The sequence below is a fragment of the Anopheles maculipalpis genome, chromosome X (genome assembly GCF_943734695.1).
Source record: "Anopheles maculipalpis chromosome X, idAnoMacuDA_375_x, whole genome shotgun sequence".
Taxonomy (NCBI): domain Eukaryota; kingdom Metazoa; phylum Arthropoda; class Insecta; order Diptera; family Culicidae; genus Anopheles; species Anopheles maculipalpis.
The window spans coordinates 13,551,486-13,568,017 of NC_064870.1; the positions used below are offsets into that span (position 1 = coordinate 13,551,486).

Consider the following 16,532-nt stretch of genomic DNA (forward strand, 5'->3'; position numbering starts at 1 on the left):
GGTAGAGCAAGCCATCAGCAGCACAGCCGAGCGAGCAATTGGCCGTATCCAGAGGAAGGAATGGAACACTACAAGGAATGGTTTTCGCATGCTCCAGCTCGAGACTTGACAGAACGTGGAACACTGCAGACGACTGAAGAGGTAGCAGATCCGGCTCTTCTAGGATAAGAAGCGCACCTTCAAAGAGTCAAAGAGGAAGGAGATATCCTGTCGGATGAGCAAGAATCAACAGGTGGAGGTGCTACTTCGACAGATACCTTAACGGAGCAGATGCAGGAACTACCGAACCAGGCGCAGGAAGCAGAGGAGTGCAGAGCTACGACAGCCAGCATGACGATGATGAGGTACACTCGCCATCCCTGGACGAAGACGAACTGTTCCAGATGGATCCGGAGCAGCTTGCCGCCATCGGCTGATTTGTTAGGATTTGGAACCAAAAGGAACTACCGGACGAATGGAACCTGGATGTCATACACCCGGTGTACAAAAAGGGCGACAGGATGGACTATGCTAACTTCTGGGTCATAACAGTCCTGAATGCTGCCTATAAGATCCTGTCCCGAATACTCTTCTGCAGGCTGGAGACCCTTGCTACAGATTTCGCCGGAAGCTCGGCAAATCGACAAATGACCAAATCATCACTCTACGGCAGATCCTCCAGAAATGGCGGGAACACCAGATCCCTACGCACCACCATTGATTTCATTGAGTTCTAGGCGGCCTACCATAGATCGGATCGAACTACGGAACAACGTACGGATTCCCTGGGAAGCTGGTACGGCTATCCGGGGCACGATTTTCATTCGCGGATGACATTCACATCATCGGACGACACATCTCGGAACAGACATCTACGGCGGTGAGCGAGGCATACACTCAAATGAAACGCGAGGCCGATGGGTTTGTACTGAGGATCAATGCGACGAAAACAAAAGATCTGCTTGCCGGATGCTCTGACCGTGATAGAGCCCGACTCGGAAGCAGAGTATCAGTTGACGGCGACGCTCTCGAGGTGGTAGAGGAGTTCTGCTACCTTGTTGCGATCGTAACTTCGGTCAATAATGTAAGCAGCGAAATTCGAAGGCGTATTGTTCAGGGGAATCGTGCCTACTACGGACTCCACAAACTCCTGCGATCCAGAAGACTCCAACAACAAACGAAATGCACGATTTACCGCGCCTTGAAACGTCCGGTAGTCCTCCACTATGCGGACTATGCTGAGGGAGGAGGCTAATGCACTCGCCATTTTCGAACGGCGAGCTACTAAGGACTATTTTTGGCGGTGTGACGAGCTAGAGTGAAGCTAGCTGAGCTGTTTGGCCTGACGCTAGTCAAATCCGGAAGGATACGATGGTTGGGGTACGGTGATGAGGATTCCGGATTCATGCCCCAGACGAGGCGAAGAGAAGTTCTGCGAACCCGTTGCCTAGATTAAGTGGAGTCAAATCTGTCGGAGAACAGATGCAGTCGTGGATGGATTGGCGACCTGGCCATGTCTACGCGACGTGCTCAACCCTGAGCAGGCCAATAAGAAGAAGAAGAAAAAAATAAAATGGGAAGAATTGATTACTTCTGGAGAAACAAAAAACAATGCTATTGAAAGTTAAGATATTGCTGGTGTTGCTCTATATTTAGTTAAAGTTATAATTGTTTAAAGTAACACTAAATCAACAGCTCAGCCGGCTCATTGTGTTAACCTTCGTAAACCTTGGTAGATTACCTCGTAACTGAGCTTTGCAGTATTTTAATTGCCATTATTGGTTGATAAAATTCTCCACTGCATTGCAAAACAGCAGTTGCCTTACTAAGAAAAATAATGACAAATCGATCGAGTAAAGTAAGTAAATTATGTACATAACTGCCCGATTAAAGCTCCCCAGATTTTTTACAACTAGTATGCATTTGCGTATAAATATAAAGCATTACAAACAAACAAAAACGGTCCATCATATGCACACACACACCTACAAGATATACTGATAATCTTATCGTAAATCTTCCTTGGGTTCTCTCCCCGCTTCGACCTAACATTCTGATATATGGAGTCATTTTTAAGGAGTGGCATGTGCGAATAATTTCACTGATCAGAAAACCCGGACCCGAGCTTCTTCTACGTGCTTTCTTAAGGAGTAACGGACTGTTGGGAGATTCAAAAAAAAAAGGGAAGATATCTGCCACTATATAATATGCTCGGTGTGTTATTAAGCAACATTTGAGTAGTACAGCTTTGGTGCCTGTTTTTTTTTTTGTTGCGCTAAGCTCTTAATAAATGGAAATGCCATTTTGTACCAGCTTCCCAACCAATGCATACATATGACTGTGTTTGACACCGGCAAAGCAAAATCCATTTGCATGTATTCGAATTCATATCCAATTGCAAAGACACACTTTCGAGGAGCCTGCGTTGAACGTTGAATGTACCAGGTGCAAATAAAAAAAATCAAGGAAAAACTGCCACAAAACTTCTCCTTACTACGGCACAAAAACACGCGTTCAGCAGTTGCACAAAACGATCCAAACAGCAGCAGCAGCATCAAACCGCCTCTCCGGCCGTAAACCGTACCGGAGCGTTCAACTGTCATGCAACAGAATATCAGTGTTTATCTACTTTTCCACAATTGGGGAAGCTAAAGGGCTGGATCAGCCGGCCACAAAAACGGTGCTGAGCTGGGCGACCGTGCGAGCGAGACAACTCTAGGCTTCGAGCCCGCCAAGGTCCCGGACGCGGGAAAACGAAGTGGGCGTGGTCCTTCGTAACGTCGTCCTTGTCGTGCGTCAAAACGAAGCGAACACAGGCCACGCGCGTCCCCCAAGGACTTACAGTCCCAAACTCGAAACAGTTTCCGGCAGAAGCCACCCCGCCGGAGGACTATCCGGGGCAAAGGTGGTACGCGAACGCGGCTACCACCTTTGTACATTATATGGCACACGCAGGCTCGCAACTCCACCAATGCTGGCGCAAACCTCGGGGGGCGTAAAGCGCTGGAAAGGCCCGATGGTGGGCCGCGAATTCCCTTTCTCCCGAGCCGGTACAATTTTCTATTTTATAACAGTATAGAACAAGCGCACAAAGGTCGTAAAGCGGTCATAAAGTGCTCTTTTTTCGGATAGACTAGCGAAATGCTATGCGTGTATGTATTTCGTCGGCGAAGGCGTTCCACAATGCGGCGGCCCACAGGGCCACCGACAGCACACTGTCCCTCCCCGGTAGCCTGGAGTCCTTCTGCGCACTTGCGTATAATAACCATTTGTAGCTATAGTCTACGTGTTGGTCGTTTTGTCGCTCGGAATGCTACATGGTCTCACCATGTTAGCTTGGTTTTACCACCCTCCCCGGCACTATAAATGCCAACGCTTTCGTACATAATGTTCACTGCCTGCATACTGACTACATTGTTTTATTCTTGGATTATCTTGTACAGTGTACTTAATATTCCTGGGACTTTCCCTAGCATCGTTGGAATTGATGTGGCTGTCGTGCCCAGGCGGTGTAATAATTAAAACCGTGTACAATCCATTGACTAGGTGCTCAACACCGGTTCGAAGTATTCGAGGCACACTAGAATTGTTGTGTCTGATAGTTTTGTAATTTCCGCATAGATCAATCGCCAAAAAGCATCAATTAATATAACAGATTGCGTAATGAACAGCATAGGTAGGTTGTACGACTCTTCGCCGACTTATAATAGACCCTGTCAACACACATACACATCCTATCGTATGCTGTTAATGCGTGCTTTTTTTCATCAAGCCACCAGTAGCCAGCCAGTAGTGAAGTATTATGCCCATAAAAAAAATGGACAATCAGGGTGATCACTGTTCATTTCCAGTGTAAAGTCCTATAATGGTTCGATAAGTTTCGGACTGCCTTTTGTTGTATAAGGACGGCCGTTCAGCTTGTGTCGCCTGTCATTTAACAAAAGCATGGTCTGACAGGTAAAGTTCGGCTGAAGGATGGATTATCTATAAAGAGAGGTGATGCTATGATGGAAAGAGATTACGACACCCCTAAAAATGGACACTTGGCCGAAGCCTTCGTTTGAGCATGGAGGATCATATGTAATGTGAAAAGCTTGTTTTAAGGGAGGGAGTTTGGAGAGGGGGTGGGGGGGCTAACGCTTGAAGAAAAGCATGGGTTTTTCGTTTTTGTACAATCGGAGGAGTTTAGTAACAAAGAATCCTAGGTTTCTTGGGTGAGGCTTTGTTGGCATAGCTTCTTGGACGATGCTGATGAATGATGCCAATTGGACGATGTTCCTGAAATGAGTCTGCTTTCACGAAGATCCATCAAATTGGCCCCAGAGACGAGGCTCCCTGGGTGAGCCTTTTTGCAAGAGGCTCTTTGAATGGAATTCCTTCGACGAAAACCCTATATACTAGGCTGCTTAATTTTAATTACCGAAAATTCTAGGCAGAAGACTCCTTTGACGTAACTTCTTACACGATGTGGATAAATTACGAAGCTCCTTGTGGACTCTTCTTGGACAACATTTTTTGGACGAAGTTCCATCGAAATGGCTCCTTTAACAAGGCACGGTGAGGCTTTTTGAACAAAATTCTTTGGATGGGATTCCTTGGCCAAATCCTATATACAAGGCTCCTCAGAAGCGGGTTTAGCCCTTCAATTTCGCGGGCTTCAGTGGCGAATCAAGCAGTCTGACGATGGAATTTGTATCGGGACCCATCACTACCAAAATCAATTTAATTCACAATGTTAAGAGGGGCGAGGAGGGGAGGGGGGGGGTGTCTTTGATATCCTGTACAGACATGTGACCGCGGGAGGCTGCTTACTTTCCTTCATCGGGCCTCAACTCGAACCTCATACGAGGCAGCTCTCGAGGCCCTAGACTGCCGTCTAAGCCAAGCAGAATTCGGACTAGTATTTACTACTACCACTTCGTTTCAAGCTTCAGCTCAGTGTCCCTTTCTAGGTGGGGGCCACACGCGGCCGCTCAGTCCGTTTATAGGAAGATCCACCTCTGAGGCTCCTTGAGAAGAGAATTCCTTCATCAGGCTCCTTAGACGAGGTTCCTTAAAGCAAGGGGTTCATTCGAAGAGAGCTCAGCGATTCGTCATTCATTTAAATTGCTTTACCAACCAAAGAAGTCCACGGAACCTTACCCTGCCTTCGCAAATTACTTTCCTTTGACTATTCCTTCCGTTTTGTAACGACATCAGTTAGTAACGGCTTTTTTTTAAACCGCAAAGCTCACCCTTTCAAAAAGCTTTCGCCCTGTACGATGAACTTTACCTCCGGATGAACCTGCAAAAGTTTACGCGGATGAACCACCGGGCGTGCGAGCTTTGTTCACCCGTAAGGACAGCAAACCACCGGAGAAGCATCTCGAAAGAGCGAGAGCAATCCTGCGTAAGCGCAGTTCACACAAACCATATTTATAGTGGCAGTGTCCTGTGCTTTTCGTGCCGCTGGAAACCTGAAAGGTTATTGTGCCATAAACATTCCTGCTGCTGGCTGTCGCACAGGATACGTCAGAAACGCAAACAAGGGGTGCAAAATGCGCAGCCGCACTTCAGTAATGCATCAACATTCGCAAGAAAATGCGAATATCCTGTGTGTATGGTTTCTGTGCTAGCGAGTAAAAGGAAGCAGCGAAAATGTACGTGCTACTCCCAAGCGCACTGTAAACAGTGGGTCGTTCGTCTGGAGCAAACAAAAATCTTCAGTGTTTGTGGTAGGTAAAAAGCTGGCACTCCATGGCGAGCAAGCTGTTACGTAAAGAAAATCCCAATCTGTACGGATAATGCGCTACCACCGATGGGGATGTCATTAAAGATTTACATCCTCTGTCAAGCACTGTATCCCTTGTTGTGTCCTGTCGATTTTTTTTGTTTTTGCTTCTTCAGTGAGTAAATGGCAACGGCAATCACTCATCTACTGCGAACGCTTACAATCAACGTCAAGCACAGTTTATCCCACACGACCCGGAACCTTCGTTGGCCCGTTGCGGCCAAACACCTCCGGACGGTGCTTACTGCGGAATGACCTAAGGCAATCGGAGACGGTTCACCCCTACAACAATGGTGCAATTTATGGAAGGTGGCGGCGACAACCAACTGACGGACATGAGCGGGATGAATATTGCGGATAGGCTGCAAGGTATGCTTGCCGGCCGCCTTCAGCGTGTTAGTGTACTGTTTGTATCCTGGGCGCTGCTTACTTACATTGGGTTCCCGTTCTTTCTTTATCTGACACTGCCACCTCTGCAGCGCACATGGAACTTACCACATTATTTGGCTTAGCATTGGGATTTGTCGCTCTGATCTTGGTGTTGTTCCTGTACGTCAATAAGATACGATGCTTCGGAGCGGCCCCACCGTTTCTTCCATTTGATGAGCATCTGATATCGGAGAAAACGTTCCACCGCATTCGTAAGTAGAGAGAATGCTCAGAACTGCTGGGAGGAGGTGGGAGGGAAGTTGGCGATCTCACCTGCCAAATATCCCAATGTGTTTTGCAGGAAATCGTTTCGCGTACGATGGGAACAATAGCTCCGACTCCGAGGACGATACGTTGCGCCGATTAAAGCTCGAACCTTGCGGCGACAGCTACAGCAACAGCATCTCCTGCTACCATGCGAACGAAAGCACACTCGACCATGGGCTACACTTTAACAGCTTTAACAAAATTCTGTCCGGTTGCAAGCACGCCCACACGTCGCGCGATCCGCTCGCAATGGCCGAAGGTGGCAAGATAGGGATGCCCCATTCCAGCAACGACTGTAGCTCGGGTAGCTCGAACGAAGTGAACGTAGACTACAGCGGCACGCGCCTATCGTTGGATGCGCACGTCAGCAACGATCGGTTAGCAACGGCCAACGGTGGTAACTCTTCGCTGGAAGGCTGCCTCACCGGTTCGATGGATTTGAAGCTTAAGGGCGAACCACTGCTGCCGGCCGAGCTGACAAAGGAGTGTGACGAGCGTGATTTGGCAACGCGAAAAAAACCGACCAAACTGGCAACGAACAATCGTACCGATGGCGGTAGCGTGGGTATCTGCTTCGACACGGATATACCACCGACGTCGGCTAGCGTCGAACGAACCAATTTGAAATGCAAACCGTACGTGGAGGAGGGTGCACCGACGGCTACCACGGCCGTGGTCGGGTTTGAACAGGCATCGCTAACACAGCAAGACAGCCTGGACGATGTTCTTAGTCTTAACAATGATGTAAGTAGAATCCTGGCTAGCAAACGCTCTTAGCTTAACGATTTGCCTCTACTTTCTGCTCAGTGTATTTTAGTGTTTTCGCACGAGCCACTGTACGATACCAGTGATCTTAAGTCACTGAAATCCGATGGCGATGCGGTCACCGCGGGTGGGTTTGACGGTGGCCCTACCACGACGACTACCGGCTCAAACGGGACGCTCGAGATATCGCTACTGTACGATGCGCCGATGCGCAAAATGACCGTACATGTACTGCAGGCCCGTGGTATCTCCTCTCGCGGGGATAAGGGTCAGCTAACGCACACGCAGGTCCGTCTGCTAATGTTGCCGGCCAAGCGCCAAAAGCACAAAACTAAAATCCGCTCCGGCGAGAATCCCCAGTTTATGGAGAGCTTCTTGCTACATCGTGTCAACCCGGAAGAGGTCAATTCGATGGGTTTACGCATCCGGGTGTACGGGTGCGAACGGATGCGCCGCGAGCGCTTGATCGGGGAAACGATTGTCAGCTTTGCCAACATCGATCTGGAGCTGGAGACGAACTTGTGGCTCCCGCTGGAATCGCGCACATCAAGCTCGGTACGTTAACATTGGTTCTATTGTCGGACGGATTTGAAAGAAGTGTTAGATCACTAATGTTTCTCTTTTTCTCTTGGTACATCTTTCAGCAGGACACAGCTTCCACGAGCGATTTACTGAGTATTGCCAGATCGGATAGTGCAGGATCGACCACTTCCATGCAACATGGTGGCGTGCCGGAGCTGCTGCTTGGATTAGGGTACAATGGAATTACTGGGCGTCTGACAGTGGAGGTAAGTGAACAATTTTGAAAAGTGGCGAAGAAGTGTTCATTTACGCCCAATACAGACAAGTGCGTAAACATCTCCTTACAAGTGGGTAGCTAATTTCGTAGTCCTGATAGATTACGACACAAAAAATGAATTAAATTTTTTGTCAGTTTTGGCTAGCCTTGACAATTCGAATGATTTGATAAGTCCTAAGCGGACTGTGCACATTCACCTAGAAACATGAAGTATTTGTTTTGTGAGTTTAAAAGTGTCCGCAGCGAAGAATGGTGAGTGGAAATAAATTGAGGTCCAATAAAGAAGTACTCGCTGAAACAGAGACTTATTTTGAGGCTCATGACAAACTATATTTAAAAAATGGTTAAACATTGCTTTGCTCTCGAAGGCAATTAAGTTGAGTAAACAAATTGAAGTTGGCCAAAATATTCCTTTTATCGTGGCTAGGACTAAGACTTATCTCTAACTACCTGTTACACCTGCAAAACCAAAGTCTCCAGTTAAGTTAGGGCATGCAACCAGCCAACCAAATTTACAGTTTTCAATTTCCAATCAACGACGATACTTTTTCCATTTTCAGATTGTGAAAGGAAGCCATTTTAGAAACCATTCCCTGCCCAAAGTCCCCGACACGTACGTCAAACTATGTCTGGTGAGCAGCATGGGCCAGGAGATTGCTCGCGCCAAGACCTCCACCCGGCGCGGCCAATCGAATCCACTGTTTAAGGAAACGTTCATATTTCAGGTAACGTACCTGCCTCGGGCCAGTTCTTGACCCAATCACTAGACAAACTAAAAAGCGTTCAAGTTACGCCTCCAAAAAATGATCACGTTGTTTTATTTTTTCCAGGTGGCAATGTTTCAGCTGAACGACGTAACGCTCATCGTGTCCGTGTACGCCAAACGCAACATGAAGCGAAACGAGATGGTCGGCTGGTTTAGCATGGGGCTTAACTCAAGCGGACCGGAGGAAATGATACACTGGAACGAGATGCGCGATTCGAGCTCGCGGTCCGAGCTGATTACCCGCTGGCACGTTCTGGTGGATTCCTGATTTTAATCCCCCAATCCCATGTTGGGCACGGGCGCCATCGCCTCACGCGAACAAAACTTTTGCCTAATCGCAATCGGTGGTGCCGGCCAGGATGGGAAGGTGAATTGGTTTTTGAATTTGCAACACGCTCCATTACAAAGTGAAGCGTACAAAGAGAACAAACAAAAAACAAAGCAAGAAAGAGAGAGAGAGGGAGGAGAGAAAGAAGCAAAGAAACAAAAAAAAACAAATTGGAAAATATTGGAAAAGGCCTCCTAGCAAGCCTATTTTATCACAATTCTTTAACAATTCAATCCAATTATTGATGTAACTTGTCAAACGATCGGTATTTTTACTTTTCTCCGTCGGAAAACAAAGTTTGCATGGTATTTATTAAAATGGTAATAAGCTAAACTATTGCTGTGTGTCCTGTTTAGATGTTTTTTTTTTTCTATTTTATTAACTTGTAGATAATTGAGAAAAAAACTAACTCAAGTGTGTAAAGTATGTGTATGAAATGGATGGGAATGGTTTGATGCTTTTTCTTCTCTTTTGGCACCCTGTACAACCACGATAGGTGTTTTGTTGAGGCCCGCAGATTACTGCATTGCTTGTGACTTGATGATGGGCTTCCGAATTTGAAGTTACGAATGGTGCAAACAATATCGTTATAGAAGAAGAAGGCAGCAGCCATTTGCCGACCGCATGTACAAAATATCGTATCATCTTACGAGTATAAGTATCACATATTTGTTACGTTGCAACCGCCCACAGCTTGATGCAATAATTATTGTCATCCTTACCACAACTTATTATACGTTTCTCATCGATGCACACGACACGATACACGGATGCTGGAAAGAACAAAATGAAAATGTAACATACCCGAATCGCGCAGGATTTCGATTTTCAGATCGACTACAAACTCATCGTCCCATACAAATTGACGATCGCTTTTCAAAATCGAAATCCACTCAATATCCCATATACAGTCAATAAAACCGCCAATAAAATAAGACCAACAACTACTGCACAACAGGTAAACAAGAGATTGTGAAGCGAATTTGCATCAAATCAAATAAGTTTTTTTTGTAAAATTTAGTTGAACATATTAGGAACATGCTCCTGTCATTGCATGAAACATGACATCTATTACTAGTCACTTTTTTCGATTCTGATGAAAATATGGCTAATTCATATAAGACCATTAAATAAGACCGTTCGCCTATTTTAAAATTAAAACTATGTTTTACAGCCTTGACCTTCAACTCAACTCTAAGATCGGTTAAGTGTGCTAATAAAAAAGGTAGATTTTTTAAAGTTGAAAAGCATATTTGAGGTTTTTTACACAACCATTTATGAACTTTTGCACAAAAACAAAAAGGCTGTAGATAGTTAAGTACATGATGATCATTGTACCAAAATTTGATAAAGTTATACCGATTTGAAGAATCGAAATCATCTTTATGAAAAGCCGAACATAAAAGTGGTCTTATATTATTGGCGGTCATTGTACGAGCCAACCTACCACTATGGATGTTCACTTCACACTCCAACACACCCTGCAGCATGTTCCAAACGTGCAGCAGCCCGGTCCGGTCGCCCATTAGCAAATACTTTCCGTCCGGCGTCCAGCACAAACACCGAACAATCTCGTTCAGCTCCTTCCGGCAGATGGTCATGCTACTGTCAGCATCCGTTACGTATATGGCCCGATCCTCGCCGCAAGACGCAACCAGCGTACCTTTATCGTTAAACTTAACCTCACACACCGCACCGCGATGCGTTTGCAGCAGCGTGTGATTGTCCCGGGTGTACGAGGTCGGTTTGTTGAGCGTTCGGGAATCGAGCTTGTACAGCAGTAGCTCACCGTTTTGCAACCCGACAGCTACGTGAATGTACCGAGAGCCGGCATACGTGTCGATGGAAACGATCTTTTCGTCCAGCACGTGGTACCCGATCACCGAATCGTTGCTATAATTGTTCCAAATCCTGCAAACGAGACGTACGTATTATTTTCGGTTTGAAAAAGATAAAAAAAAAAGATCACCAACACGCGCTATTGTACTAGGCTGACCAGACTAGAGGATTAATTCGTCTCAGAGGATTTCCGGAGTTTACTCCAGATAAATCTGTGGTTTATTCCGAAGTATTTCCTGGAAATTTTTGTTTTCTATTTTGAATATTCCGTTTTAGTTTCACAATAGGCATGTAGAGGTCATCAAAGTTCAATTAGCTGCGATCAAGATGTATTTGCAGTGGAGCACCGATAACTCGCGGCCAAAGAAGCCGTTTTTGCTCTCCACGGTGTGCGGCATTCCTAGAGTTTTCGTGCTAACGTCTCTTTGCAAAATTGCTAACCAAACTTTCCGACGCGAACTATGCAGCAGCACGAACCAAATAAACAATAAATAGTTGGTGGACAAAAGATAAGTCACGTCTTAAGGTCGAAATGATGAAAGCAATGTAGTAGTTAGACAAAATTTCAATATTAAATACGAGAAGTACTATGTAAATATATTTCAAACAATCATTGTTTGCTGCGAAAAGTTTCTAATTCTTATGTTCCCTAAAAATACCACAATTCCCGTTTTTTTTGTTAACTATACATCCCGTTTTTTCATCAACTCCATCTGGTCAGCTTATTCAGTACGAAAAAAAAATCATGCAAAGTACAATGGGTAAGGAGGCGATGAGAACCAAGCTAAGATGGAAAAACTGCAGTCAGCAAAAGAAAACTTACTTCAAGCTGCAGTCCCAGCTGCCGGACACAAGCAATCCATAAGACGGCACGTAGGAAATGCAAGAAACGGCGTCATCGTGCGCCCGTATGGTGCTTGTAATCTTGCCGAAGTCAAAATTATATATTAAACTACAAAGTAGAAAGAAAAAACCCCCCAGGCGGATACCGAAAACGAAAAATTGCATTAAAAGAAAAGAAAAAAGAAGGGAAATTGAATCGCTAAACCGTACGTACATCGTATCGTCCCAGCCGCCCATGATGATCGACCGGTCGTCCGCAATTTGTACCGAGCTGATGGGCAGATCGCTCAGCTGTACGCTGCGAATTTTTCGCTTCTCGCTCGTACTGTAGCACGTCATCGTGCCGTCCTTGCTGGTGGTGAAGATGTTCCCAGCCGCCCGATCCACTGCAGCGGCCGTGATGATGTCCTTGTGCGAGTGATATTCGGCCTCCTTGCGCAGCACCATCTGGGTGCTCGTCCAGACCGATGGCGGTATTGCTAGCAGCTTCGACACGTGCGCGGTACGAAACAATTGCTTCGGTATTTGGCCAAATTCGGATATTTGCACCTCGATTGCGTGCCGTGCGGCTAGATCATTGATGGAACCCAAATCGACCGAACCTTCGTAGCACAGATGATAAAACACATTGTCCGCGTCGAGCGCAGCTTTACCCTGCTGTTTGTAGCCGAAGATAAGATCAATCCAGTGATGTAATCGGGCCGACACGTGATCCGATTCGAGTGCTTCCCGCAGCAAACGGACGAACCGTTCCGGTGAGTTCAGTGCCCAAGGTGGTAGCGCCACATTGCCAACCGGCGTCCCGTCGAACCGTGCTCCAAAGTCTATCTTCAGCCCGTTCAGCAGAAAGTCGCCCTGCTGGGTGGTGTCGTAAAATTCCGGTATCAACTCTTTAAAGTCGGACATATTGTGCAGACAGTTGTGGAATGCGTCCGCCACGCTGTTAAACATACGATCCGGATGGTCAAATTTGCCGTTCTGCAGGCAAAGCATCAGTTCCGGGTGTTTGCGAACCAGATAGTACAGCACGAAACCGGGCGTTGAATAGTGCGAACCGTACAGAAACTTTGGCTCATCTGCCTCATCGAACCGTGTCCGCAGCCGGGCCAAACGGTCCGGATTTAGGGCACCGACCGGTTTGCTAAGGTCACGGTAGACGGTCGGATCGTTCAGATGAAGCTCGTCCGACGTGTAATCGGTTAGTATCCAGGGAAACACCGGATACTGTGTTAAGTCCTGAAACGAACGGTCGGCGAGACTGTTGAGGTAAAGCAAATAGTCGTAGTTTGTGACGAGCCCGTTTTGCCATTTTAAGGTCATGCTTTCGGGGCTTTGTTCCGGGGCGGCATAGTCTGGTTGGTCGCTAATGTTTCTCCAGCATTCGTCACGATCCGTTTGATTGCGAAACACTAGATAAAGGCACTGTTCTGTTGTATCGGTCGATTGCTTTTCGTTCCATCGGATCTTTAGCCCAATTTGGCGCAATAGGTAGCGATGTTTGGAGAGACCGGTTATATGCTTTATACCAACTTTGAGTACTGGATTCTGCAAAGGGGAATCATGTTTTTGAGAAGTAGATGTTTTTGGTACTCGTACCGAGATGGACCCCGTTATATATTTTTTAAATTTCTAATTTTAATTTAAATCATTCTAATGAATGATTTAAATAAATTCCTCTCAAAAAGTTTTTACAACTCTTTTGGAATTCGAGCGTTTAGCACTAGAACAACCAAGATAAGGATTCGACCGTACCAGTCTAGATGGCTGATCATTTTTGAGGGTGGATAGCTCGAGAACTATCTTACCGATTTTTATCATTTATTCAATATTCATCAGGTGCTTTATTTCCAACGTAATAAAGCCTTACTCGTCATTGGAGTACAAGAAGTAGCTGTAGGAAAAATATTTATTCAAAAAACAATCCTCTAAGGTAATGAAAATATACGTTTTACTTTATAAGTAATTATCAGTTTAGCCAAAATGATTCTAGTGTTAAACTCTTTTGGGAATCAATTATTATCAAAATCACTCCCAAGGAGTACATAGTCGCCAGAGGCACTCGAATCGCAAAGACTGTTTAAACTCTTTTGAGATTTGAATCGCAAGGAAATTTTAAATCTCTTTTATGATTCTAATCAAGAATATTCGGTCATTTTTTGACTCGTTCCTATATATTTTTGATTTCATCCGATTCTTTTTTACCAGTAATTAGATTTGGTCTAATCCCACAATTCTTTGGCATGTCCCAATATATTTTTAGTTTCCATTACTGATTTTTTATTTCGTTTTGGTATGCTAGAGCTAAGAGTGTATTTCTCGTATAAAAGTCTATGAGCACTCTGAGGAACTCTGTAAAGCTGTAAATATAACTTGTTTATAAGTATAATTAATCAGGGCGTTTAATAAATAAATAAATTGTGTTTAAAAAAATAAATTAATTTTTACATAATTTTACGAAAGTTGCGTTATGCATGTAAAATCGATAGAGTAAAGCTAATAATAAACATTATTTTTAGCATGATTTCAATTGCACAACGTTGTATCGTCTTCTTTAAAAGAGCATGGACTAATCGGTACCATCCGTGAACAATTATTTTCATCGAATCGATTGGAAAAAAAGCTGGTTAAATTTTATATTTTTATACCATGCGCCTTTAGCAAAATTATGTAAAAACTAGTTTATTTTAACTTCATGATTAATTTTTATATTCTAACCAGTTACAACTTCACGGAGTTCCTCAGAGTGCTCACTTTTATGCGAAAAATTCACTCTAATTTCCATCGTATCACAACGAATTCAAAAGTCAGTAGGAGAAACTAAAAATATAGTGGGACGTGCCAAAAAATCGCGAGACAAAAATAAAAATATAACGCGTAAAAAAACCGAGCTCGGGAACAAAAATATATGGGCAAGCTTCGATGCACGCTAGTTTTGAGTTAGGGTCCGCCTTCTGCTTTGTTATAACGACTCCCAAAAAAGATGTGAAAATAATCACATCTCAGGTACGGAGCGAATAAGAGTGAATTAATTCTTAGGAAAGAGTGAGTTATTCTCATCATTAATACATACTGTGTTGATGTTGTTATAGTACTGCAAGTAGATGAACGTGTTTGTGACCAGCAAACGACCGGGATTCACAATAAGCGGATTGATTTCCTCGACCTGGAATTCACCAATCGTCCTTTCGTAAAGATAGTTCAACCAATAGGGATTGAATCTTACACGGCTGTGGCGCGAATACACTATCGTAGCTATCTGTAAGACACCCGAAAGCGAAGAGCGAATATTTTTAAAACAAATGTCGACAAAATATACCCTTTACTTGTCTTACCATACTATTCTGTTCGTACGAAGGTAACGTTGAGGCACGGTACAGCTGACATATTTGCTGCAGACATTCGTCCAGCTTAGCGTAATGAAAGTAAAACAGAAACGTACACTCCTTCTGCACAAATCGGTACGGCTGGATACGGTTCTCGTCCAGCATTTCGATATACTGCCGGCAACGTATCGCAAGCCGCTGGCAGTCGGCAGCCGTAACATCACTTCTCCGATCTTCCTGCCGTTCGATTGCCGTACAGTCTTTATACATGATCTTTAGCAGTGGTACGCTGGTGCTGCCTTTCGCTTCGAACACCAGCGACTTGGAGCACATCTTCAGCCGACCACCCATCTGAAACTCGGTGTCCAGATGCGTGGCCATCTCCTCCCGCACTATGTCCACCGAAAAGTCTTCGAAGTAGATTTCGCTCGGTTCTAGCAACAGCAGCGAGAACCTGCAAAATGCCCGAAACGGAGTGATTAACATGGAAGTGGAATGGGTTTGTATTTTAACCAGAGACAAATGGCCTAACGTACCTTTGTTTTTCCATCCCTCCGGAATCGAGAAACACTTTGCCAAGAGTCACAGGAAATAGCAGAGGAAAGGTTATCTGCAACCAAATCCGGTGTTGAATGTTTAGCAGCGGAATAACAATAACAATCAGCTGTCATCCGGCATCTAAGCAATCGTTTGACAGTTGCTGTTTGCTTACATTTGTAAATCATCAACATTATTATTTGTATTTTATTTTACTTTTTAAGGGAATTATTAATGCGTTCGGAAACTTTTCTTTTTTAATAATAATGTTACAAAACATTTCACTTACTGCATGTATTTCTGGTTTTGCAAACGGATTTAGAGATAACTGTCGACTCATGTCAAACAATGTAAACAACATTGCGCAGCAAATTCACATTGTGCTGAGACAACAGCTGACAAGAAACACACTTTCAGAAGACACGGAGGCATATTGGACACATACATTTGATAAAAGCGATTTTAATTGAAATATTCCTCTAGTTGTGATATATAAAAAACAGAAACCATGGCGAACAGGAATGCGGTAAAGTAGCAGTGCTGGTATCAAAGTGTTTTTTTTTCTTTTATTTGTAGAGGGTTTGAGTCTCTGAGACTACTTTCGTCTCTCTACTGTGTACAAAAAGTGGGCTCAAAAGAGTGGAAGACCGGATGTATTGTTGAGACTGTAGGCGTGTATGACCTACGCGAAGGCGGGATAGGAATCGTTGGTGTTGGCTGGATTCGGTATCGTCCTATGAAGTGATCGATCTTCGCCTCAACGTGATTAATCTTGGCCTCGTTCTGATGGCCTGTTCGCACTGCTTCTTTTAGTTACGATTTCGCTACGCTTGAATCTACTTGGATTCGTGTATCCTTAGCTGTTCGAGTTATTGGCGAATCATTGG

The 16,532-nt window shown here is 44.7% G+C and overlaps 3 protein-coding genes across 5 annotated transcripts in view; 1 reads left to right on the forward strand and 2 right to left on the reverse strand.

Annotated features, from left to right (window-relative positions):
- Positions 1-16,532, reverse strand: part of LOC126561285 (protein C19orf12 homolog) — a 100,719-nt gene that overhangs the window by 36,024 nt on the left and 48,163 nt on the right. The window lies entirely within an intron of this gene.
- On the forward strand, positions 5,871-9,043 carry LOC126556333 (uncharacterized). 2 transcript variants are annotated; one of them, XM_050211589.1, is made up of 7 exons: positions 5,871-6,118; positions 6,229-6,390; positions 6,480-7,189; positions 7,253-7,765; positions 7,855-7,998; positions 8,570-8,734; positions 8,840-9,043. In XM_050211589.1, exons 1-7 carry the CDS (start codon positions 6,040-6,042, stop codon positions 9,041-9,043), a joined length of 1,977 nt encoding a protein of 658 aa, XP_050067546.1. In that variant the 5' UTR covers positions 5,871-6,039. The 2 variants fall into 2 exon arrangements, with proteins under 2 accessions (XP_050067546.1, XP_050067555.1); XM_050211598.1 differs by having other exon boundaries at positions 7,858-7,998.
- On the reverse strand, positions 9,756-15,658 carry LOC126563646 (protein FAN-like). The gene is made up of 7 exons (XM_050220294.1): positions 15,645-15,658; positions 15,118-15,562; positions 14,856-15,041; positions 12,000-13,330; positions 11,766-11,894; positions 10,551-11,014; positions 9,756-9,876 (listed from the first exon to the last, which is right to left on the reverse strand). The coding sequence occupies exons 1-7, from the start codon at positions 15,656-15,658 to the stop codon at positions 9,776-9,778; spliced, it is 2,670 nt and encodes an 889-aa protein (XP_050076251.1). The 3' UTR covers positions 9,756-9,775.